This window comes from Brachyistius frenatus, unplaced genomic scaffold, assembly GCF_029030835.1.
Source record: "Brachyistius frenatus isolate BFR_SWC_R1_liver_20210118 unplaced genomic scaffold, ASM2903083v1 Contig_149, whole genome shotgun sequence".
Lineage (NCBI taxonomy): Eukaryota > Metazoa > Chordata > Actinopteri > Embiotocidae > Brachyistius > Brachyistius frenatus.
This window is the reverse complement of record NW_027210748.1, coordinates 726,600-752,367: the sequence shown is the minus strand read 5'-3', so window position 1 is coordinate 752,367 and position 25,768 is coordinate 726,600. Positions and strand designations below refer to the sequence as shown.

At 41.8% G+C, this 25,768-nt stretch overlaps 1 protein-coding gene across 1 annotated transcript in view; it reads left to right on the top strand.

Annotated features, from left to right (window-relative positions):
• Window positions 1–25,768, top strand: part of plppr4a (phospholipid phosphatase related 4a) — a 49,551-nt gene that overhangs the window by 11,208 nt on the left and 12,575 nt on the right. The window contains exons 2-9 of the mRNA XM_069715894.1: window positions 2,255–2,440; window positions 4,909–5,038; window positions 5,270–5,465; window positions 12,529–12,586; window positions 12,703–12,876; window positions 15,505–15,640; window positions 17,926–18,154; window positions 23,580–24,195. Of these exons, the coding sequence (XP_069571995.1) occupies window positions 2,255–2,440; window positions 4,909–5,038; window positions 5,270–5,465; window positions 12,529–12,586; window positions 12,703–12,876; window positions 15,505–15,640; window positions 17,926–18,154; window positions 23,580–24,195 (1,725 nt within the window). The remainder of the gene's footprint in view (window positions 1–2,254; window positions 2,441–4,908; window positions 5,039–5,269; window positions 5,466–12,528; window positions 12,587–12,702; window positions 12,877–15,504; window positions 15,641–17,925; window positions 18,155–23,579; window positions 24,196–25,768) is intronic.

Below are 25,768 nucleotides of genomic sequence, written 5' to 3'. Positions count from 1 at the left end.
GAATGGCTGCAAACAATTCCCTACGGAGCATGCCCAGACCCAGTTATTGACACAATTTGGGTCTGAGCACGCTGGGCTCGTCTACCAGTACTGTTGATTTTATAAAACACAATTTTTAGGAGTCTGGGTTTCAAAAATAGCTTTAAACCTCAGGTCTGGTGCTGATGATTAATGTCTCTTCAAGAGTGTGGGAGCAGTTTTACGACTGACCTATATCGTGACTCGTATTTGTTTGAAGCTGATGATACTCGACATGGGCTCGGCATCATTTTGAATATGATCTGCCAGTTTGCAGTGTCATACAGTAATTATTAGTATGGCTATTAGGCCTAGGGGAGTATCGGCATTGCAGCTGCGTGCATCCCGTGCTTACTGGACAAATATGAGGTAAACGGATACAGAGAGAGGTGCACCATTGTTCTTTACTGTATGTCCGTCAGATGGCTGAACGGTTACACACTTCAAGAAAAAAAACAAAAAAACAGGGATTGATAGATTATTCCATTAAAGAAATCAGACAACGATCAGAGTTGTCCGTCCTCTGAAATGAAAGATTCTGATCAGATTACTCATATTTATACTATAGCATAGAATAGTTGGTAAGGATTTCAACTAATCTGGAGTCTGATAGTGCTTAAAGCCCATATAAAAAAAATTATCCAGGCTGCAGTTCCTCTAATATAAATACAAATATGAATATAGACTATTGGTTCCTGAGCAAATTGGAGTCTATGTGATAAATAGGATTTAAAACAGCACAGTGTTAAGTTCCACTTAAACACTTAAAAGTTCCGTTCTGTTGCGATCAATGGTGTAAAATGCAACACTAAGATTTAGCAGTACAAGTATAGAGACATAGTCCACTGTAATAAGCAATGAGAAAACTCTTGGTAACTTCCATCAGTGCTGTTTTTGGTCTACTCTAAATCCTGGTGAAAAATTCTTCAATCAAACCAGGAGAAGGTCACATACTTGATTGAATTGAAGGCTCTTTGAAAGATTTTAGAAATAAAGGGGAGATTGGATACAGGTCTGTCGTTGGATAAGATGCGTTGATCAATACTTTTTAAGCAGCCTGTGGTGTGTAGACTGCTGATAAAGATTTATTAATTTATTAATATGAATGTGATAATTAAAGGTAAGCCTCCTTCAGTGGTCTTGTTGGGGTCTGAAATACATTGTGATGGTTTAAATAAAGCGATTGTTGGAGTTGGCTCAGATCGATAAGGGAAAAGTGGTGTGAATCCAGTCTGTACCTGATGATACACCTGTGACAGCTGTAAGATGAATGTGATTATTTTTTTCCTTGATAGTTACAATTTAATTTGTGAAGCTGATAAGGTCATTACTACTAAGAGCAAAAGTAATTGAAGGCTCAACAGAGCTATGAGTCTTTATCATCCTGGCTACAGTGCTGGAGAGAAACCTGGGTTGTTCTTATTTTCCTTCATTAATAGAAATAACATTTGTGGTTAAATGTAACATTTTTCAGCAGCAGTAGGATGGATTGCTATGATATTTTGTGTACTCAATTCTGTCCCTCAGAGGATGATTTCTAATCACTTGATTATCCCTTAAATTTTAATCTAGTTGCATCACAATTTTAAATTTTTGCTTACCTTTTGAACTAATTCATACCTATTAGCCTCAGATATTTAGTGGTAATTAGCAAATTATGAACAGGCCAAACTAAGTTGGTGAACTTTGTAAGCATTATCCCAGCTAAACATCAGCATGTTAGCATTGTCATTGTTAGCCATGCTACCAGTATTATTAGTATTATTTGTTCTGTAGACACGGCGCAGTCTTGTTGAAAACTATTGCTCCAATTAAGGACTTTAACAAGATTTAAGACTTGCATTTTTCGAGACATATTTTCCTTGACTGATTATATTGGAGTTAGCCATCGTCGTTGACACCTGCTCTTCCCTACTCAGATGAATTTTTACCAAAGTTGTTGGCAGGTCCTCAAGCTGAGGACTCAAAATCACCCAATACTGCTCTTATTTTGGCATGAAACCAGTCAATTTCTCAGGAGCACAGCCCTCACACTTTTCTTAATCAAATTAGTCCAATTATTCGACTTTGTTACCTCATTTTTTTCTGATTTCTGTAAACCTTTCCATCAAAAAGAAAAAAAATCAAATAAAGGAGTGTTTTTTTTTTCTTCTGATTATTGTGATTATGCTGACACTGCAATATAACAGAACAGATTTCTCATTTATTTTGTGTCGGTCTTCATTCTTTCCTACAGCTCCCCATCCTGGCCTCCTCTGTTGTCAGTCTTTATTTTCTGGAGCTGACGGATATTTTCCAGCCGGTCCATTCTGGGTACAGTTGTAATGACCGCAGTCTGTCTCTGCCGTACATTCGGCCCAGACAGGAAGTCTGTCCCCTGCCGCTGCTCTTCAGTTTGGCCTTTGCCATTCCCACCGCCACTGTAAGTAAACCTCCACTTCTTGAGCCTCCACACTGGACCTCCCAGCAACATCCACATGTGACTAACACACTGACTGCTCTCAGGGAAGTGGCCGACACTAAGATAAAAGTCATATTTGCATGAACTAGTAGCTATGATGAGTTAACCATAACTTCACCAGGTGACCGAACATTCCTCCTCTATCTGACTAGTAGTAATAATAAGTGCTATTAGTTAAATTTTTAACATCAAAATGAAGACAAATATCGTAAATAATTTTGCAATGGGAAATCCATCTTCCCAGAGTTGGAGTTGGTCTCCGACATGTTGCTGATTCAGCAATGTTCCCAGAATGCTGCAGGATTTTGACCACGCTGAGATAAATCATTTTACTTATCTAGTGTAGCTACACTAACATCTAATAGAAGTAAACCAGCCATTTTATCCATGTTAACTCGAATTCTACTAAACTAAATGCCGTCTGTGAAGTGAAATTGCATTCAGCTCTTAGTAAGGAATTTCTTTTGTTTTTCAGTTGAACTTAAAGGTGTTGTCAAGATAGAGAGCAGAAAAACTCCACAGCCATGTAATACTGTAAATTCCTGAACCTGGAGTTGTTCTTTCTCTTGAAGTCTGCTGCTCCACCGTCTGTTGGCATTATTTACATTTCTCTCAACTCTTTTCTCCCTCACTTTCTGTGACTTTGTGTGCACACAGCACTGCAGTCTCATGCCCTTTTATGGTTTACAACTGGCATGCGCTTTCAATTTACAACGACCGTGAGATTCATCAATATAAGAACACAGGTCTAAACACATCCGGGGTTTAAGAACATGTCGTGAATCTGATGTAGAGTTTTTCTGAGGACATTTCTTAAGATCAAATTTCAGAAAAAAATCTTAAGAAGTTGTTGGTGAATTAGGGAACATTATGTTTACCTGTTTACCATCTGTATTTTCATTTGCCTGTCTGTCTGATTGATTCTTGTGAACACAATACCTCAGGAACACTATGAGGGAATTTCTTCAAATTTAGCACAAACGTTCACGTGGTCTCAAGAATGAACTGATTTGATTTTGGTGGTCAAAGGTCAAGGTCATAGAGACCTGACGTCTGCCCCGTTTTTATGAATGCAATATCTCCAGTATGCCTGAAGGGAATTTCTTCAAATTCCGCACAGATTTTCACTCTCATTAATGGATTAATTGATTCAATTTTGGTGGTCAAAGGTCAAGGTCATAGTTATCTCACATCTGTCTCATAAGCTTGAACTTGATATCTCACATACGCCTTGAGGACATTTCTTAATATTTGGCACAAATCTACCTCTGGACTAAGGAATGAACTGATTACATTATTGTTGGTCACTGTGGCCTCATGTCCATCCCGTTCTCATGAACCCAAAAAAAATACAAATATGTTACAGGAATTTCTTCAAATTTGGGATAAAGGTTCACTTGGACTCGAAGTTAAAATGATTAGATTTAAAGGTCAAGGTCACTGTGACCTCACAAAACATGTTTGTGGCCATAGCTGAAGATTTCATTTGCTACAAAATGTCCAAAAAGTGATGACTGAGGATGTTTTGTATCCGAAAGGTCAAAGGTCAACTTCACTGTGACAGCAACATATTCATGTTTTAAATGTTTACATTTGATCATGAACTGAACTCTGATCTTTTGTCCACCTTGGATCTGAATGATTGTAAAAACCTTCTGTGCTGTTGAATCGAAAATGTGTTATGTTATGAAATTTATAGTTTCTTTTTATTCAGGTGAGCTGTCATAGGTCCTGAATGTGTCCCGCAGAATTCACAGGTAGCTTCATAAGATTCACGAGCACTCGCGAGGCACTGAATGAAACTAATTCACCTGCTCATCACAGAAAGATCATCCACCGTCCTCCTCTTTTATTTGCCAACGTTTTATTATTAAGCCTTTTTATTTTCCCCACAGTATTGACTTTCTTGCTAATCATGTCCAATATAGTGTTTTTGTTCTTGTTATACTTATATTTCTTAATGTCAATGGCATCAGATTTCCTTTTCCTTTTGCAGTCGCTCCTTTTTCCATTGCTGGAATCACTTTAACACACACAAACCCCTCATTTAAATACAGCGATTTGCACCTGATTTCAATGACGCAATTACTCAGTAAATCACCTGCAAAACGGGTGCAAAACATTTTTGCAAACTTTTGGAAGGAACACGCAATTTAGTACCCTTTATTTGAGATCTTAGTAAATCAAGCCCATAATAGTGTATAGTTTGGCCAGACATGAATGAAAACTGCCTTTTGACTGTGTTGCTGAAACATCCAACCATGAGGTGGTAATTCTGGTTTTGGTACATTTTTACATTTTAATATATTAGCAATATATATTAGTATGTTGCAGTGGCATTTAATGCCAGTTGATTTGTGAGACAAATTCATGAGGTGACATAAAAACCTGCTTTGCCAACCCTTTTCTTTATCTTTGTTTGTGTTTAGATTCTGATTGGCGAGGCCATCCTGTACTGTTATCTGTCCAGGAGGTCATCCGCCACACAGACTGAGGCCAACATCAACGCTGCAGGCTGTAATTTCAACTCCTACATTCGCAGAGCTGTACGCTTCATAGGTGGGAGGACACATCCACTGCACCCACAGCTGCTGATATACATCCTGTCAGTGGCTGCAAGATGCCCAAAACACAAGTAGAAACATGTTGCTTTTACAGCAACATGATTGTCAAACATAAACTGTTGGCTGACATATAATTAAATTATATATACGATTGCTCATATTGTAACAATGACAATACGATTTTTCGGCCCTCACTGTGATAAATGCATCCTTTTTTTTTCCGCAGGCGTCCATATTTTTGGTCTGTGTGTGACAGCGCTGATAACCGACATCCTGCAGCTGTCCACCGGTCAACACACTCCCTACTGGCTGGATGTTTGCAAACCCAACTTGACCCACATTAACATGTCCACCTGCGACGAGGCTTTTATTCTGGACGATATTTGTGCTGGACAAGACGTGGGGCTCATCAACGCTGGGAGGTGAGGGTGTGTGAGCGAACGAGTCAGTGTGTCGGAAGATGTGTGTGTGTGTGTGTGTGTGTGTGTGTGTGTGTGTGTGTGTGTGTGTGTGTGTGTGTGTGTGTGTGTGTGTGTGTGTGTGTGTGTGTGTGTGTGTGTGTGTGTGTGTTGAGGTTATGCGTGTCTGTATAGAGTATTTTAATGTGTGTTTTTTTGCATAAACACACACAGGGTGTGATCTGTTGCCACAGACCTCGACACTCAGCGCTTCATTCCGCAGTAAATGGACACTACTGTTTTTGTTCCACTGTGGAATTTTTATATGTAAAATGTTCTATTTCCGAAGTGATGTGTCGTGATTTTGGTTTCCTACTGTTGCTCTCTGGACGAGAACTGAAAAAGTTTGTTGTAGGATTGTAGATACAACTCAGCATTTAGTAAGTGAGGCCTAATTAATAGTAGTTCTGTTATACTTTAATCAACTTGTGGTTCAAATGCAAATTATTGACTATTATTAGATTATCGCAGAGTAATATTTATTGCTATTTACAGTACACAAGCCTTCAATCCTCCATAATGGTTTGGGCAAAGACCCTTTTTTTCTTTCATTTGCCTTCACAGTTTTAAAATAAATGTAATTTCAGCGTACATTCCAGATCTTATTAGTCAGGGCTCTGCAGTGAAAGTAAATCACTCGCATATGCAACTAAAATTAGATTTGTGCAAGTTACAAAAATAATTTAGGAACACAGTGAGTGAGTAAAAATGACATAATCCGTTGTTACAAACGTAATGTAGCCTATCAGCTGAATACCAGACAACTGGGAGATTAAACATGAGCTGAATGTGAAGCGATGAGTTGAAGCCTACAGCTTCAGATCCACTGACCAGTGAGCTGCTTACAGGACACAGTGTTCTCCAGAGGAGGAGAGCAGAGCAGAGGGCGCCGGCTCTTCTTTTCAGAGACAATATCATTTTTTCCGCTATGGACGCTTCATATCCAGGTCAATTCACAAACGTGAATAAAGCATATAAACGAGGAACTGTGTGCTTACTGCACTGAAACTTTGCAGTGCGAGCGCAGCTCAACAAGCAGCAAGTAGAAGTCAACTGCAGCAGCAAAAGTGTTCACACGTTTTCAGGATGAATCAACCCGCAGTTTCACAAGTGCAGCACATTCAGCAAATGCACTCATTCCATTGAAGGTCGAGGAAACATGACTTCTGTAAGGTTGGAAATATAATGGCAGTTATGAACTTCCCGGCTTTAATAACTCGATAATTAAAACACAAACATTTTATTTCTACCGCAGGAAGGCAGACAACGTTAATCATAAGGATCCGTCCTCGTTCAGATACAGATAACAGACAACACAGGTGTCTGTGTATAGCTGCAAAGAGGGAAATAGACACACCGGCCAACTCCAGTAAAAAACGTGAAATCGCCACATTTTGGCCTGTCTAGGCGTGACAGTAACACGTTTTGAAATCATGAAACTTACACCCACGTAAATGTCATGTGACGCAGGATCATGTAACCAAGGTCCCACAACAGAGGCAATAAAGGACGTTTATTTCTCGGTATCAGGAGGGAGGAGGGAGGAGGTGGTAGTGTGTGTGTGTGTGTGTGGGGGGGGGGGGGGGCGTGGTATTAGTCACAGACTGCATCAGCCACAGACTGCATTAGTCACAGAGGCCATGCAAGACGAATAGGTTTGAATCCAGGACGTGACAAAATATTTGTTGAGGTTTTTGTTTTGTTTTGTTTTCCAGCCCAGACAGGCCAAAGCGTGGCTATTTCACATTGGCTGTAGTGGACCGGCGTTTCTATTTCACGTTTTGCCATGAAAACGGGTGGCAGAAACAGTACACATACTTTGATCTGCACGGAGGGATTCCTCAGATGGTTGATGGGTTTCTGTGACGGAGCAGCCTATCACGGACCGCGTAAGGAGCGTTCAAGACACACATAGACGCACACACACGCAGTCCATTCACACTCCACACTGATTATTTAGCACACTTGGTAGCTTTAACAGAAATTTACAATGCAGGGCACTTAAGGAAGGTCTGCTGACCTCTGTGTCCGTTCCCGGGGCTTCCCATTCAAACTGAGGTGGAGGCTAATCAACATGTGACGGCCACTTATTAAAGATACAATTTTGATTATAAAGACAGGTTTATCTGTTTTTTTTTATTGAGAGTTATTCGTTGGGCTCAGTTAAGGAAATATGTATATCATTTTTTCTGTTTTGTTTTTCTGCAGTAAGCAGATGAATGGTAACCTCTGGGTTGAAATATTTTCATTATTGTGTGTTATTGTAATCAATTAGCCTGATGGGAGGGGCTTTTCCACTTAAAGGGGCCTCCTCAGGATGGAGGAGTCAGTGTGAGCCTGGTTACAGAGAAGGTAACAACTACTGAGTTGAGACACCGTTGACTTACCTTTGCAACTTTTTGATTTAGTTTTGTCTGAGCTGCGGCTGAACCCCATCACAGTTTCTTTCTTTGGCCGCCACTTTGCGTCCACATTATTTGCAAACTGGATGTTCGTTCTCATTGTAAAGATATCCAGTTATCCCGTTCTCATCACTTTTTGGTGGGTGAAGATAGTCGGTCGAGTTTGACAAACACACGGTGGAGGCATTGCATTTTTTTTTTTTTTACCGGTAATAAGCACTAGTACATGTTATGATAACCAACAATTTTAATACAACGGTATACTGTGATTGCAGTATGTCTTCTGCAAAGTGCCATGGGTGTGCATTTGCATACTCACCACCGGATGTTGCAGTCCTCGGTTGCCGTGGTAACACGTGGTCCAGAGATTCTCTGAAATGCGGTTGGAGAGTGCTTATTGTTGAAATTAACATTCAATTCATGGGCAACAGCTGCGGTGGATATTCAGTCAGTCTCCTGCAGGCTCTTTCAAAACTTCTGTGGTATTATTAAAACTACAGCTTTTAGAGTCCCAGGTACATTACATTACATTACATTTCATTTAGTTGACGCTTTTATCCAAAGCGACTTACAATAAGTGCATTTCAACCATGAGGGTACAAACCCAGAACAACAAGAATCAAGAAAATACAATTTCTTCAAGAAAGCCAAACTAGAAAGTGCTAAAAGTAAGTGCCATTTTAAGCGCTACTAAAGTGCTACCTATTCCAGGTAAAGTCGGAAGAGGTGTGTTTTTAATTTGCGGCGGAAGATGTATAGACTTTCCGCTGTCTTGATGTCATCGGGGAGCTCATTCTACCATTTAGGAGCCAGGACAGCAAACAGTCGTGATTTTGTAGAGTGTTTAGCTCGCAGTGAGGGAGCAACAAGCCGATTGGCCAATGCAGAGCGGAGGGAGCGGGCTGGGATGTAGGGTTGGACCATGTCCTGGATGTAGACTGGACCCGATCTGTTCACAGCACGGCACGCAAGTACCAATGTTTTGAAACGGATGCTGGTAGCTACTGGTAACCAGTGAAGGGAGCAGAGGAGCGGAGCAGTGGGAGTGAATTTAGGGAGGTTAAAGACCAGTCAAGCTGCGGCATTCTGGATGAGCTGCAGAGGTCGGATGGCACTAACAGGTAGACCTGCCAGGAGGGAGTTACCTTAGTCCAGACGTGAGATGACCAGAGCCTGGCCCAGAACCTGCGCCGCCTTCTTAGTGAGAAGGGGATGTATTCTCCTGATGTTGTGCAGCATGTATCTACAGGAACGTGTTGTTGCAGTGATGTTGGTAGTAACAGAGTTGACTGTCGAGTGTCACAGAGGTTCTTAGCAGTCAGGGTTGGGGATTAACACGGAGTTGTCCAAGGTAGTAGTCAGGTCGAGGGTGGAAGAGTCTTTCCCTGGAAGGAAGAGCAGTTCAGTCTTGTCGAGGTTGATTTTAGGTGGTGTGAGGACATCCACTGAGAGATGTCAGTCAGACAGGCAGAAATTTGTGCTGCTACCTGTGTTTCAGATCGGGGAAAAGAGAGGATTACTTGGGTGTCATCAGCATAGCTGTGGTAGGAAAAGCCATGTGAGTGAATGACAGAGCCGAGAGATTTGGTGTACAGAGAGAAGAGGAGGGGACCCAGGACGGAGCCTTGAGGTACACCAGTAGTGAGAGGACAAGGTTCAGACACAGATCCTCTCCAAGTTACCCGGTAAGTGCGGTCGTTGAGGTAGGATGAGAACAGGAAGAGCAGAGCCTGAGACACCGAGGTCCTGAAGGAGGAAAGAAGGATCTGGTGGTTCACTGTGTCAAATGCAGCAGAAAGGTCAAGAAGGATCAGGACAGAGGAGAGAGAGGCTGCTCTAGCAGCATGAAGCTGCTCAGAGACAGCAAGGAGGGCAGTCTCTGTTGAGTGGTCTGTTGAAACCAGACTGGTGAGGGTCAAGAAGGTTATTATGGTGGAGATAGGAGGAGAGTTGATTGAAGATAGCTCGTTCGAGAGTTTTGGAAAGAAACGGAAGAAGAGAGACGGGTCTGTAGGTTTACTTCAGCCGGGTTGAACACCTACCCAGGTACACCTATTCAGTAATCACATGCTTGATCAGCGTTTTGATGTGCCACACTTCAAGTGGATGGATTATCGGACTATCTTGGTAAAGGTGAAGCCCTCACTAACACAGATTTGAACACATTTGCGAACATAATTTGGTTGTAGTAAAGCTTTTGTGTGCATTAAAGAAGTCTGAGGTGTTCATAAAAAATGGGAGTGAAAACAAAAGTGTATATTTTGGTTTCATGTACCAGGTGGAGCACATGGGCAAATATAAGAAAATGGGTTTCTCCCAAACATTATGGAGGGCACGGCAGCTCCTGTGATATCTTATGTGTGTTATGTACTCTGCTGTCATCGTCTGATGAAAAGCTGCTTGTTGTGCATCCCATTGCTGCTTCCAGCCTCTTAGAGCTGAAGCTGCACGCTGCTGAAAATGCCACTTCAGCTCTGCGCACTCCTTTGTCAGCCTTCAATGGATTTGAATAATGTTGGAAATTTTGTGTCCTCTAGCAAAGCATATTGTTTGCTCAACACAAACCTGTTCTCAACTTTTTCATCAATCATTCATCAATCTATCTGATATATAAATCGGTTTATTCGTTGCAGAGCTGTGGGGCACACATTGGGTCAGGTACACGCTGGGCAGATAGCCGGTGTGTCACGGTGCTAACGCGTAGATGTTGCAACGAGGAGTTATCAGTTAGCCACGTGCATAGATTTTGAATGTGGGAGAAAATCGAGAGCATATACAGCAGAGGGAACCCTTTCAGCAAGGTGGCAGTGCTAACCACTGTAACGCAGTACCATCCCATCAGATCTTGTACTCATCAATAATGAATCAGACATATGCTTGTGATCATTTTGCCCACAGTTTAAGAGCTCACTGGGCACTGTAAATATGACCTTGTTATTACCTTATTATTACTGTGGAGTAAGCAGCTGAGTGGGTCTCATTATCACATAAAAATAGTCTAATCTAGTATGCACCTGTGTTGGAAGAAAGAATAACACACATTAGGGTCGGCGCCAATACCATCACTGTTATGCGCTTGTATGATGCATTTCTGGGAAGTGACACAGACCATTATGACATGTCACTCAAATAGCTCAGATTATTGGAACAAACAGGGAAGATACAGTCACACTTAAGACAGTAAAAAAACACACATCTGGAGGCTGAGAGGAGAAGAAAACAACTGATTAAACAAAACAGTTACTTTGAAGCATGTTGCTCTAACTCTTTGATGAAAAAATAACCTCTATTTAACATTTATGTTGAAAATGTCAGGTATGCTGTATTGATATCATTTAATATGAATATTACATATACATGCTGAATCAACTGAAAGTATCCTAATAAACCGAGAAGTGCTGATGCTCCAGCTGTGAATGTGATTTCGTGTTTGTGATGTAATATTTTCATTTTATCTTCCAGCCCTCACTGGCATGTTTTTCTAGTTTCTGAGCAAGCTTTCCAATCCAAAGTTCATTTATGGAGAACTGACAACCAGGCAGAAATCATTGTTTAGCACTTGTTCTTGTTTTCTCATTTTGTGGCTTCAGACGACCTCCTTATTAAAGTGGAGTGAATGCTGCATTGGACTGTTTGTATGTAATTGTATACAATTTTGTCAACCCACCGTTTTGTGTTACTACACACTAAGCTGTTCCCTTTTGTAAAGTGCACACTGCAGTTTCCACGAGATAGCCGAGACTCTAAAATGACACAAATATTGTGTTTTACCAAATTGCTGAACAAGATCACACAATCCAAACAGTTTGGATGCCTGAACATTGATAAGACAACAGTCTTAACGAAAACATTACAGAATGTTCTTTTCCTCCTCGCACACCAGACTGCTGGGCAGGTCCACTGTGAAATATCTATAGCAGACATCTTAGTCATCTTCATCTCCCTCAAAACTTTTAGAGTATTTTTTTTAGTTAAATCTCGAAACACCAAATTCTCTGTATAAATGTATTTTATCTTTATTGCATAAACAATATTATTATGGAGAGATTTATTTATGCAAATGTGTAAACACATTAAACAGACTGTTGTTTTTATCTCCGTTTTTGCAGTGTGCATTGTCTGACATCATTTACACATGAAATATGACCCACTGACTGCCACCCATTAAATCATTTTAGTGAGCAAAACAATGGGCTGTGAACTCATACTGGATCATTATGCATTAATGAATGTATGTCATACACTGTATTTTCAGTAGAATATATATATATATATATATATATATATATATATATATATATATATATATATATATATATATTTATAACTTTACCTCATAACCTTGACATGCTTTAGAAGTATTTGTGCTGCAAACACGGCATTTATTAAACACCTGTTTGGGAAGATTTGCCACCACACACACACACACACACACACACACACACACACACACACACACACACACACACACACACACACACACACACACACAAACAAACACGCGCCTTAATGTTTCTATGAAAGTCACTTTGGTGTTGCAGATGAATATTCAGCATCGTCCTGAGCTGTCTGAACATAATAATTAGCATAAAGAACACTGGCTTCCTTTCTTTCTGTCTTTATAGGAAATCTTTCCCCTCCCAGCACGCGACTCTGGCTGCCTTCGCTGCAGTTTACATCTCAGTAAGTGCTCACAACACTTACACATTTGAAAAAAATGAGACATGGTTGAGCTAGGTCACCTAAAATGTCCAACCAACATTCATGGTTCGTGGTTCATTTGAAATTGTGTGTTTCAGATGTACTTCAACACAGTGCTGACAGAATCAGCCAAGCTGCTGAAGCCTCTGCTGGTGTTCTCCTTCGTCATGCTGGCCATCTTGGCCGGGTTAACCAGGATCATCCAGTTCAGAAACCACCCCGTGGACGTTTACTGCGGCTGGTCACTGGGAGCCGCCATCGCTGTTTATCTGGTACCAATCAATCACTCACAATATTAAAATGGTCTCTTGCAGTTTGTGTTATTTGTGATTGACCGGAATTTTCACTGAGAACATTGTGGAAGAAAAGAAAAAGAAAAAAAATTACTGAAGCATGAAGTTACAAAAAAATGTATGTAGCTGTCTCACAGACAGCTTCAGATGGCGTACTCAAAATATAATCCAGTTGGGATGTATAAATAAACAACAGGTTGTCTATAATACACTCTTAGAAATAAGGGTTCTACCAGATGGGCTGAGGTTTTACCCACAACCACTTGCTTCTGAAGAACCGTTTTTATTGAATAAGGATATTTATAGGGTTGTTTGTTGGATTAAGAATTCCATTAATAACCTTTTTTCAATCCAAAGAACCCTTATTGGAAAAAATAATTCTTCAAGGATTGTTGAAAAAAAAATTCAAAAGCTTATCGCCATCAAAAATTCAAATGTTTACCTCTGTTTCAAATAGCATTTTTAAATGTAGATGTATTCTGAATCCCCTTAGTCCATTCATTTTACCGTATTTGTCTTTTGTCATCGTTCATTTCTATACCACATAATAGCTAATTGTACATTGAACAAACCACTTATTGGTAAAGTGGTTAGTCCCTTGAAGGGCGATACGTTATCTGTGTCCCAAGTGAGGCGCTGCATACTTCAAAAGCTGTATTTGAAGGCCAACTGCTGCGTTTGACTCGACCATCCATTCCTCAGGCTCCTTCAAATGCGGCCAGCAAATGCATCCTTCCTCTCCCAATGCAGGACGCGACGGGTGGATCCCGTCTCTCTGCATGTTCCTGCAGAATACGTGTTTTTTTAAATGTAATATTCTCACTCCACCCCGCGTGGTTCAATACTTCAAAATGCTCTAATTCTCCATGTACGCACCACGTCTCATGGCCACTGATACAAGCGGTACGCAGGGAAATTGGAGCTTTCGAGGTCTGGTGGATACTCTCACAGTATCGTACCTCCCACACACCATCACCCTCCAGCCCACACGCACTCTGATAGACACGTCCAGCATCCACAAAAACAGACATGAAGCTGAGCTCAAGCAGGTAGACACACACACACACACACACACACATGCACACTCACTCTCTCACTCACTGAGTCACTTACTCTCTCACACACACACACACACACACACACACACACACACACACACACACACACATGCACACTCACTCTCTCACTCTCTCACTCACTGACTCACTTACTCTCTCACACACACACACAGGCACACACAGACACACACACACTAACACAGCACTCTTCAGCTGCCAACACTTGTGTTGTTTTGCCTTGTCCTGCAGGATGAATCTCTGGCTACAGATAAGTGAGGTTGTGCTCCGGAACATCAACTCTCTATTAGATGCTGGAGAATCATCAGTTATGTAACACAGTTAAACTGGATAAATCTCACCTGCGGAAGCCCAACTGTTTATGCAAAAAGGCAACTCTTTAAGTAGGAAAAGCATCTCTGTGATTTTCATTTGGTTCTACATTGTGTAGATTTGCTTGAACGCATCCAGGACCCTGCAGGTTGTATTTGGCTATTCTAAGGGCCTTCGTATGATCTATCATTAGAATAAACATGAAAAGATGAATTGAGGCTGATTGGCTGCCTCAACTTGTTTTGTGTGCTGCAGCGCGTCAGTACAGCAGTGGGTCAGGTTTGGCAGGGAAGTTGCTGATTAGTTGATTGCACAAAACAAAAATGTAATTACTCTCTCGGTAAACAGTTTTTTTATTCCAGGTGTACTGCTTTAGCAGAATGTTTTCAACAACCTGTGAAGCTTACCGTGTCACAGTGTTGGTTGTGGTTTGGCTCTAGGTGTGACAAGGCAGCGCTGGTGGGGTGTGATTGGGCCAATCAGCAATCATTATTAATTAGATTATTATTTTATTTTATTAATACACATTCTTTACTTAAGTAATAATGGAATATAACTGAAATTGCATCATGCAGAATGGCCATTTTTAGCTTTATGGTATAAAAGTATTTTATTGTATGTTTTACTATACGTGCGTTAACATACCAGCAGCATAGTTTAGTGCCTAGCTGAGGTGGAGTCAATGTTGAGTATTTTCATCTATAAATTTTTTATCATATTTAACAAAGTATCTATAACAGTCAAATAAATATAGAAGAGAAGAGAAGTATAAGATCTCAAGGAAATTATCATGGTGTCTGTCTTGACTCCTGTCTTTCTACTTGGGTTTCCTGTTTTGTTTTGGCAGTTTTCACATCTCGTTTCAGTTGGGTCACATCCTGCCCGTGATGGTTTCATCAGTCCCTCATTGTCCTGCACTTCCTACTATAACTTTATGTTCCACTCTCTTGGTTTCAGTTTGTGTCAGACTCTTCTTCTATGTTCTGCGCTCTGTCGCCGTTCTTGTATTTTCGGATGTCAATCAACATCCATCTAAGTTTATAACGTTCACCTCGACATTAGCTCGATCATTTAGTTTTTTGGACTGAATTTGCTGATAAGGTGGAGATCATTTGCTCTTTAGTTTAAAATTATGGATTACAAAAATATTATTACCAGGCTACTGTATTTAAACTAGCTGCATACTCCTCTGTGTCTTACTGTGTGTGTTTGTTTGCAGGGTGTGTATGCAGTGGGGAATTTCCAACCTAGTCAAGATCGCTCCAGAAGTCGACCACCTATCCCCATCTTAAGAGAGCCACCCCTTTCCTCACTACCCAATGTCAGCCAATCTGCTATTAGTAATAGCCACCAAGGTAAATCCATGCCTGACGGGTGTCTCTTAAAATTACATATTACATCACCCTGACATGTGAACTACAACTACAAAAATACACTTCGATAAAATACACTATACATAACTGTCATTATAACATGATCAGTGTTTCAGCTTTTCTCAGTCCAAAAAATCCAATCCTTAACCTCAGGTGGGCTAATGACAATTAAAACTCATACAAAGCACAGAAAAGTAGCACATACTTTCTTTTGAGATGCTGGATCCTTAAAATCTTTGGCGTTTTTGCTTGACTAAGATTAATTTTGGAATTTGGGTGGTTGTGGCTCAGATGGTAGAGTGGGTTGCCCACTAATCGGAAGGTTGGCGGTTCAATCCCTGGCTCCTCCTGTCCACATGCCTAAGTGTCCTTGGGAAAGACACTGAAACTGTTGCTCCCAATAGCGTACCATTGGTGTGTGAATACATTCCTGATGGCGAGCACCTTACATGGCAGCTCAGCCTCATTAGTGTGTGAATGGGTGAATGGGAAACAGTGTAAAAGCACTTTGAGACCGATAAGGTGATAAAGCGCTGTACAAGTGCAGACCATTTACCAATACAAATTATAGGAAAGAGTTCAGTGCCTCAAGTTAGCATTAAGGCCAGTTTAGACCAAAAGTTCACGATGAGATGATTTGAAACTTGCAACTACTCACAATTTGCGACTATGCAACATTCTGAAACCTGATGGTTTGCCAGCTTTTCAGGCCTTTTTCATAACTGGATAGAATTTGTTGCATCCATGGACTGTACATAAAAGGGGACGTCGCTCCCGGGTCTGAAAAAATGAGGTCGATGCGGAAGCTGCAATATCACTGAGTGCCACTAGAGGTCGGCTCCAAAAAGCCTCCGGCTCCATAGACTCCCATTCAACTTCTCTCATCAAATACAAAGTGAATAAAATGTGTCCTGCAGTTATCTCGGTGTTGTTAGCTAAAGTCACTCATTAGTTTTCTGGAGGTCCATCTGAAAATAATCTCTCATTCATTAGAAAATAAGCTTCAAAAAGCAGTTTTCTTGGGGCATATCTGTTTGATTGACAGCCCTGTGTTGCAGTCAGGTTACAGCTATCGGTGGGCGGGACGTAGTATCGGCGGGTTTCCAATCAGTTTGAGTCAAATCCACTGCTCACTCCCCTCCAGCTTCCTGCTCCAAACCGCTCGGAGCCAGTAAGATGGTGCCGGCCAAAATCTGAAATCGAGACTTCATAACAGCCATTCACAAACCAACGGGTGACGTCACTGTTGGTTGCCGCTTGTTTGCATCTTGTCAAACATGAACAAGGATAAAGATAGTAAGTTATTTGTCTACCACCTATGGGTGGTTCGTGCAGTTCCTTTGGGATGTGTCAATCAAATTCGGTGGTTAACCCAAAGAAGAGCTGATTGCATTTCAACCGTAGGGAACTACTTTTGGTGGACTATTTCAACAGATCTAAACAATAAATAAAAAGCACACCCAGCTGTTGTGCAATGTGACAAAGGGCAGTTTGTTTTTTTATCCAGTTTTTTGTCATTTTTCAGGCTTGTGTCATACCGACACGGTGGTTCTTTAAATTATTTAGATCAGATTAGATTTGACTCTATTAATCCCACAATGGGGAAATTTACTCGTCACAGCAGCATAGAAACGACAAACACGGTGCACACAATATGAAAACATTTACAAATACCTATAATATATAGGAAATAAGATAGATACAAAATTATTATTTGAGAAAAAAAACAAGAGCAATGAATAAATACACACACACACACACACACAGACTATATACAAAAAACAAATGAAATTAAAATAAATAAATACAGCTTGGACTATGAATGTAAAGTGACAGGTGCTGTGGAATGAGATGACCAGTGCAACATTATTTTATTGTACTTGATTATTTAAAGGGCTTCTCCAGGTTTTAGTGTTATACTATACATAAAGTTGGTCGATCTGCAATTGACAGATTAAAGACTGAATCGTCAAAATTGATGCAGAGACTTGAGAACTGAATTTTTAGGCTCCTACATGGGTCAAGCTCCCATCATGGTGGATCCTACACTTCCTTTGATGCTGCTGCTTGATGGCGTATTTCAGGACAAGCCACATGCTGCATGTTGTTATTGTTTTCACAAGCCAAGCACGACTTCTCAAAACCAGTGAATAGTTCTTTCTGTAAAATTAGAGAAGTGTCTCTTTCACTTATAACTGACCAAAGCCAGATTTGCATAACAACACTTGACATTAACAGTTTGACTTCCCTTTGTTGTCCTGTGATAGGCCACCACACCCTGGCTCCCAGCCAACCAGAACCCATCATTACGAGGACCTCGTCCCACAACTTGATTCAGGACCTACCAGTGCCCATTCTGACCCGTAGCTCCTCCTACCGCGAGCCCTCTCTGACTGCTCTGAAGAGAGCGAGTGCAGAGGTGGAGGTGATATCTCCCTCTAGTCCACTCGGCAACCGGGACAACATGATGACCTTCAGCAGTAGCACACTGCCAAGGTAGCTGTTTGAAATAAAAGTCCATATACACAAGTTTAGTTTAGGACAGAAAACAGAATTCATCAGTTTAAATGATAACTTTGGTTTTATTCATACTTTCTCATGAATGCTGCTATAGGTCACTTACCACCTCTGGTGTGGCAATTCTGGGAAATCACACAAATTTCACATGAATCATTTTAAATGTTTGTTTTTAAGCTTGCCAGTATAGCTAGCAATCAAGAAAACAGTAAACACAGTGACTACTAGAGCTCGCAAGCGTAAAATCACATTAAATCTCCCAACTCAATGTTTGAGGAAGAAGTGTTATGGACTTTTTGTTCCAATACGATTCACATGGTCTTCTCTCTCAATACACCTTTGCAACTGCTACGATGAGTTGAGGTGGGACTCCTAAACTGAAAATGTTTTTCTTTGCAGTTTTTTAGTTTTTTCATAACAGGACTAGTTCAAAGTTTGCTTTGAAGTGACCTAATAACTGCATGATGGTTTTGCCTTGTCACTTGGGCTGACCCGAAATAGTGGATTATGTTTCTAGTTGATTAGAAAAGTTTTAGTCAACCAAGTTTTAATCAATCGTTTAGTCACAGGAAGAAAAAAACAACTCTCACTGGACGTTGTTTGGGATTTTATTGATAACTTACAGAAAAATAGGCATTTTCATGCCTTTTTTCAATGACGGGTTGGATTTTGCCAATGTTGAATGTGGGATGACTCCTTATGGAACGGGGAAGCTGAAGTCGGATTTGCCGCAGGGTTTACCAATTTAGAGACCGGGAACAGAACAACAAAGTGGGAAACTACTTTACAGGATTCCCGGTGCAAAGGTAAGTCTAGATTAGAGAGCCCTGGTCTGCTCTGGGTTTTTAAAAAGTGGTGTACTGGAAGGGGGAGAGACCAGAAGATGAGCAACGCAAAGTATTGCTTCTATATTGGACCCAGATAAGATGCTTACTACAGGTGGCCAGATTTTGAGTGTTGAAACAGCAAAGTGAGGTATCCAACTCCTGGTTGAGGAACTCCATCTGATCATTGGATGCAGTGCTAAAGGCAGAAACACCTTTGTAACGTCACATGAAACAGGCCTTTATTTCCTGTTGTGTTGTGTACCTTGTTTGTGGTACACAACATTTGGATAGCTGTTATTGTAAAACCTGGTCTGATCCAGATACTTAACAGCTAACTGCAGTGACTTAATCACAGCTGTCCCCACATCTTGTCCATTGGACTGCGGAACTGAGCGACGTGCTGAGCAGGGATCAGGAAGGGTTTGTGTAGAACAGGATCCAGATGCAGAACACAGTTAAAGTTAAAGTTTTTATGAGCTGTACCAGCAATATGGAGTTGTGGATTGAGAGGAATGAGTCCTGAGGGAAAATGGAGTCTCCAGTTGATGACAGCCGAGCCAGAGACTGGCGGTGAGGTGAGTAGCCAGTGACTGGGTCACATAGCCCGAACCAGAGTCCGAGGGGTGGTCAGAGACCAGAAGAGCGAGGACGGAGCTGGGCCCAGAGTCTATAGAGAGTCTGTGTGGTTCAGGGAACCGGGCTGGAGTCCACAGAGCCAGCAGGTCGGTCGACGGTCCTGAAACAGCAGTGGAGCGACAGAGAAGCATCAAGGGGAGGAAATCTGGTGAGTCAAAGAGGTCTGAGACGAAGAGCTGCAGATAGCAGGTGAGTAATCGGAGGCCAGAGACGAGGAACTGCAGACAACAGGTGGACTGAGCTGGACTCAAGCTGGGCTGGGGCCGAAGCATCAGAATGCTAGCAGCTAGCAGGCAGGCGGGTTTCAGAGGTCGGAGTCGTAGTACCGACGTTGCAGACGGAAGGATCTGATGCCGGCGGAAAGGAAGACCAGAGTTGATGTACTGCTAGGTGGTGATTCATGTGTAGTCCGAGGGAGGAAACTGGGGAGAACCCACGGCTGCAACCAGGACAGACAGGGGGAAACGAAAAAAGACAAACAGAGATGCAGGGAAACAAGCTGCGAAAGGAGAAAAACAGAGAAGGGGAGAAACACACTGGGAACAGACAGGTCTCCTGGAGCTGAGGGGATCTCAGAGAAAGAACTGCTCCTGTGCCCACATCAGACGTCCCCCTCCACCACGGACACCTCTGGCAAGGTGTAAGGAGTGAAAACAATGGGGGCAGAGGTGAAGCTCTTCTTGAAGCGTTGAAACCCTTTCTCTGCCTCTGGGGTCCACAGGAACTTGGCATAAGCAGAGGTTGGTGTTTGCAAAGTTGTGACAATGGTGCTGTCCATCTGGGGACTGCCTTTGGAGACAATAGATACCATAAAGGAGACTGTGGAGACATAAAACTCCCATTTCTCAGCTTTGACATGAAGGTGGCACTCCAGGAGGCGCTGCAGCAATTGGTCATTAAGTCGAATGTGTTGTTTCATCTGGGTAAAAAATGGGGATATTGTCTAACAAAAGGAACCGGGGGCTGCTGGGGGACATGCTATGGAGTCAGGCCATATGTCACCACCTTTGGTTCAAAATAAAGACCTTGCAGTCCCTGGACTCTCCAGAGAATAGCTCAAGCCTGGCGAGGGGTGGAACAGCTGAGCAGACATTTGCTTCATCTGTTCAGCACTACGACCAACCTGAAAGCAGATGGAGGCTTAGAACTCCTCATGAAACCATGGTTTATGCTGGCAATCTGTTCCTCCTCTTCAGATAATTTCTGACCTTGCTTTTTTAACAGTAGCATGAACATGGTCGGATTCAGGTTGGTCTATCTCGGCCAATTCGAACTGTTAGCTGATAACACAGAAAGACTGGACCGAAAGGCACAAATTAGAACTAAGGAATCAAGGTAAAGTCTTTACTCAACAGATTGCAAGAATATACATGGCTGAGCAGGTTAAGGCACAAAGGGGCGAGGCAGTTCCAGAAACACAGGCAGGCTAAAACTGGCGATAGTACCAAGAGGGCAAGTCAAAAGGTCACGAAGGACCAAAAACCAGGAAGGCAAGGAAACCCTGGGAAAATAACACCTGGTACAAGGAGCAAAAAGGACATCAATGAACTGTCGGAGACTGACAGAAAAACACATGCTATACAGACTGTTGGGAATGTTAGGTGTTGGGAGACTGACTGAGCTGGCGAAGGTAAAGTGACAGAGCCGAGATGACTGGTGACTGACGGAGCTGTGGAGGTGAGCGACTGGGTTGGCCGTTGCACAAAGACCGACATGGATGTTGGTCTGAGTGACGAGGAAACGCTTAACTTGAACAAACAGGAACTGGCGACTGCCCGGCTGGATTGCTGGACACGAGAGAACAGAGATCAGAACATTAAGGGCTGAGTAACTTAGAATTCCCCTAAACTGCCGGTCAGGAGCTTTACCACACCAATCTGCAATCTGGCGCTGAGTATCTGCAGGACCAGAGTATTTAACCGGTGAAAGTCTGATGAGCAGATTGAATGCATGTGTGTGGCAGGTGACCAGCGGCAGTGAATCGGAGGTGGAATCTAAAAAGTCAGGACTCAGCAACCAGGAGACAAACAACATGTAAACAAAACACAGATAGAGAGGAACACACAAGGGAAATAAGGAAAAGGGAAGAAATAGGAATGAAGGGAGACAATAAGTGGCAGATCCTGCCCACACCTTATTTGAAGACCACATGCCCATGGGCGCATGGTAATTTGCGGTTGCTAGATGGGAAAGATGCTAACTGATGTGTATTCACTGAAAAACTCATTGAGCATGCTAGTTATTAATTGTTTCAACACTGAGGGAAACAACTATACAGTTTGCATGAGAAGTCAGAGGCATGTTTAAGGAGATGTATCCGATTTTTAGAGGATAAACCCAGGATTTATGAGGACGTTTATTTGGATTGCATTGAATCTAGCAATAGATGCATAGTGTACGATTTCCTTTAGGTACTTTTAGCCTCAGAAAGACCATCTACAAATTTTGGTAAGGCTTGCATGGCACTTTCAGAGGCTCCGTTGATCACTATTGGACATTCATTGGTTGTAACTGTGGCAACTTATCACGTCAGCTGAAGTGGGGATACAAATCGGCAAGACTCTCTAGGTGTGAGAGAATCTAGCATTTGTGGTTCAAATATATTGTGATATAATGAGCATAAGAACAGATATATGATATCTAGCTAACATCTTTCATCTTAGATGAAAAGCGAACTGATGAGTCCGTTGACGAGCCTCTTCACTCAGCAGCCACATCTAGTGGTTGAGTTAGACAGTTTTGGCTCTACATTGGGAGTGAAACGTCCATGTTTGTCTCTTTACAGCTTGTCTAGTCACAGCTGCCCATCCACTGTAATCATAGCACAGAGGAAATATCCAAACTATATGAATAGTATTCATGTATAAGACCAAATAATTGTTGACATAACATTTACTGCCACACACATTCTGTAATTTTGTCAGTCACTTGTAAAGCACTTTGAATTTATTTTAATTTATTTGAAGGGTGCTGATTTAAAAGGTTGGATTGATTGATTGAGACACTGTGGTGTACATCATCTTAACAAATTGTTATTGACTTGTTTATTAGATAAAATACTTTTGGAATATAAAATATAAATTGTGGTTCATTTCCGTAATATTTTACTGCTGTGCTTCAGCTCTTTTGTTACCATCTCTAATGTGCTCTGAGAGAAGCTGAAGGGTGATTTAAGAGATGATAGATCTGCCTGTTTATCTGAGGAAGAAGGATGAAGGTCTGTGTGGGTGGAACTGAGACAACAAGTCATTTGAAAAATGCTTGGAAAGCACCACTCTCAAGCAGATGATACAAAAGCTCGTTGATGGAGCATGGTGGGGAAGGGAAAGGGGGCACTTGGAAGTGCTGTGGTACACAGAAGTGATATGATTTCTCATGGTTGCCATGCCAAATCAAACTTTTCACTCAGGCCTCAAAATTGAAAGAAGCCAGTCAAAATGCTGAAAACTGATTCAAAAGAACACAGCTAATAATACAAGTTAGCTACTAGCTTTGCACAGATACTACAATACATACAGATGTGGAACTGTACTTGACTGCAGTTCCTTTTCACATGAAATCCATATGGAGTCTGGTAGTGTGCTGCAGGAAAAAGAAGATTAATTTTACAAAAAAATGCTATCAAATTTAATTATTTGTACTCTGAAATGAACCATAACATTCCTTTAAACATATTATTGAAATGTTTACGTATGTCTAAAATGCTAACAAATTGTTGCCCTAGATTTTGTAACATCACAAATTATCAGTTTGTGTTTTCATTGTGTTGTCATTTTTGTGCACAAATTAGGTGTCTTTCTACATGATACCCGCCAGGTTCTGTACTCATCCTCTCTTGTAGTTGTTAATTTGAACTTATCACGTCAGCAGTGAGCAAACGAGCTCCCTCCTGCCACAGTCATCTTCTCCAACTCCCATAGTTTCTTCGTCTCCTCCTCCAGGTCCCACGGAGGCTCTTCAATGGAGGAAGGTCGTATTCCACGGCGTCACGCTTCCATCCATGCTTCAATGGACTCCACCAGATCCAAGCAGCTGCTCAGCCAATGGAAGAATAAGAATGACAACAGGAAACTGTCCCTGCAGGTGATGGACGGAATCCGGCCAGCTTCCTCTTCATCTCCTCAGAGGAACATGGAGCTGCGTTGCTCCTCTGAACCGTCTGCCATGGGCCTAGAGACAGAGCTCCGTGGTGGAGCCCACTTGACCTCAGCCGCAATTCAGGAAGCGGAGCTGCGTGCTGGGGCCCACATCCCAACTCAGTACATGAAACTGGCAGCTAGCTCTGTTCCTATGGCCAATCATAATCACCTAGCCCACAACGGCAGCACTGGAATGGCTGGTGGAGCCAGAGTCTGCATTCAATCCCGACCCGGATCCTCCCAGCTGGTTCACATTCCTGAGGAGGAAAATCCCACCAGTAGGGATCAGGAGAGTGAATCAGAGGACAGCATGATGGATGGAGGTGGGTCAGTGAGGGAAAAATGGCTGAGAGTGGCCGAGAAGACCACCATCCCCTGCAGACCACTCAGTGCTGGAGGACAACCTCGTCTCATGCAGGTTAATAATTCTTTTACTTAAATGTCCCATAGCGAAGCAAGTCAATCACCAAGTTGCTTTTGTCCAAAGCATGTTCAGTTAGTGTACATTTTTCTATATATTTCCATATTAATTAATTTGATTAATATTCATTCTAAATTATAAAATCTTTAGAATGTCAAAGAATTGTGAAATGTGTCCATTATATTTAATTAATAATCTATTTTTACTTAATAAAGCAATCAATTTATTATCAAACTAAATGCAGATTAATCTTCTATAGATCAAGTCAATAATTGAAACTTTATGTCATTTTTTTCAAATGAGACAAGTAATTGCCGTGTGTAAGTTTAGTCTAAAACTGTGATTTCTCAGGCTGCTGCTGAAGCTTGACAGAGATTTGACTTCTATGGGGAGTCTATCACATCGGGTCCAGACAGAGACAGGCTTTGGGCGGGGTGAGCGGCCGCAGGGTCCACTAAGTGACATGTCCAGAGGAAGGGGAGCTGGTTATGGTAGAGTGTAGATTTTGACCTGGTGTGGAGGTGTGATAGAGCTGCAGACTGACACAAGTTTTGAACTGAATGGGAGCGGAAGCAGGGAGCCAGTAAATTCAAGGATGAAGCGTGGTGGTGCAGGAAAAAATTGTGCCGGCAGCAGCTCGATGCACCAGCTGCATGGATCGGGTTGTAGAAAACAGGAGACCTGCAGTAGTCCGGGCAGGAAATGGGAAGCACATAGCTGAGCACCTGGACAGAATCATCTGAACAACGGACAGGAGGAATATAATAGAAGTACTCCTACGATGTTTGCTGACAACAAGAGTTCACACTCGGGTACTTTGATATACAAGGAACGACAGTGTCGCCAATGTTGGTTTGTCAACTGTCTACAAAGTCATCCGTTCCCTTTGACCAGGTTGAACTTCAACTGGTGCTTTGACGGCCACTCTTAGATATCTGCCAGGAAGACCTTAGTGTGTACCTCCATGTCTGTGCCAGAAGGGGCTGCTGAGAAAAATAAATGGAAGTCATCAGCCTAGCAGTGAAAGGAAAAGCCATTTAGGTTCATGACAACACCAAGTTTCCTTGTGCAGATGGAAGGAAGGACATGATTTAGACACCCATTGTGTGCGGAACTTTCAGACCACCAAGGTGTTGTATGTCGCGTACTGAAGGAACCAACTTCAAGCTGCCGGCAAAGCGGAGGAGGGGTGGGTGAAGAGGCTGGGACATTTTTGCATATTCATATATCCACACATACTGAATTACAGCAAAGGTATAGAATTATATTGAAGCCACTGTAAGGCATTAGAGGATTATATTCTTCTTAAATCTAAATATGCAATTTTGATAAACAGAGATGCGTGTTTAGAGGTTTAATCAATGCCAGGAGAGAGACTTTAAGTATCTCAAGATGTCACATTTTTGAACTCTTTTGTGTTCCTCAAAAACTTATTTAACAGTTTGTTGTGGGACAAAATCTGGATTTTATTCTAGTTACTATGAACGGCTACAGTTACAGCCTTTTGTCTAAAGACTACAAATTGTAGAAGTAGTATATGTACAAACAATTTTTGCATTGCAGCAACAAA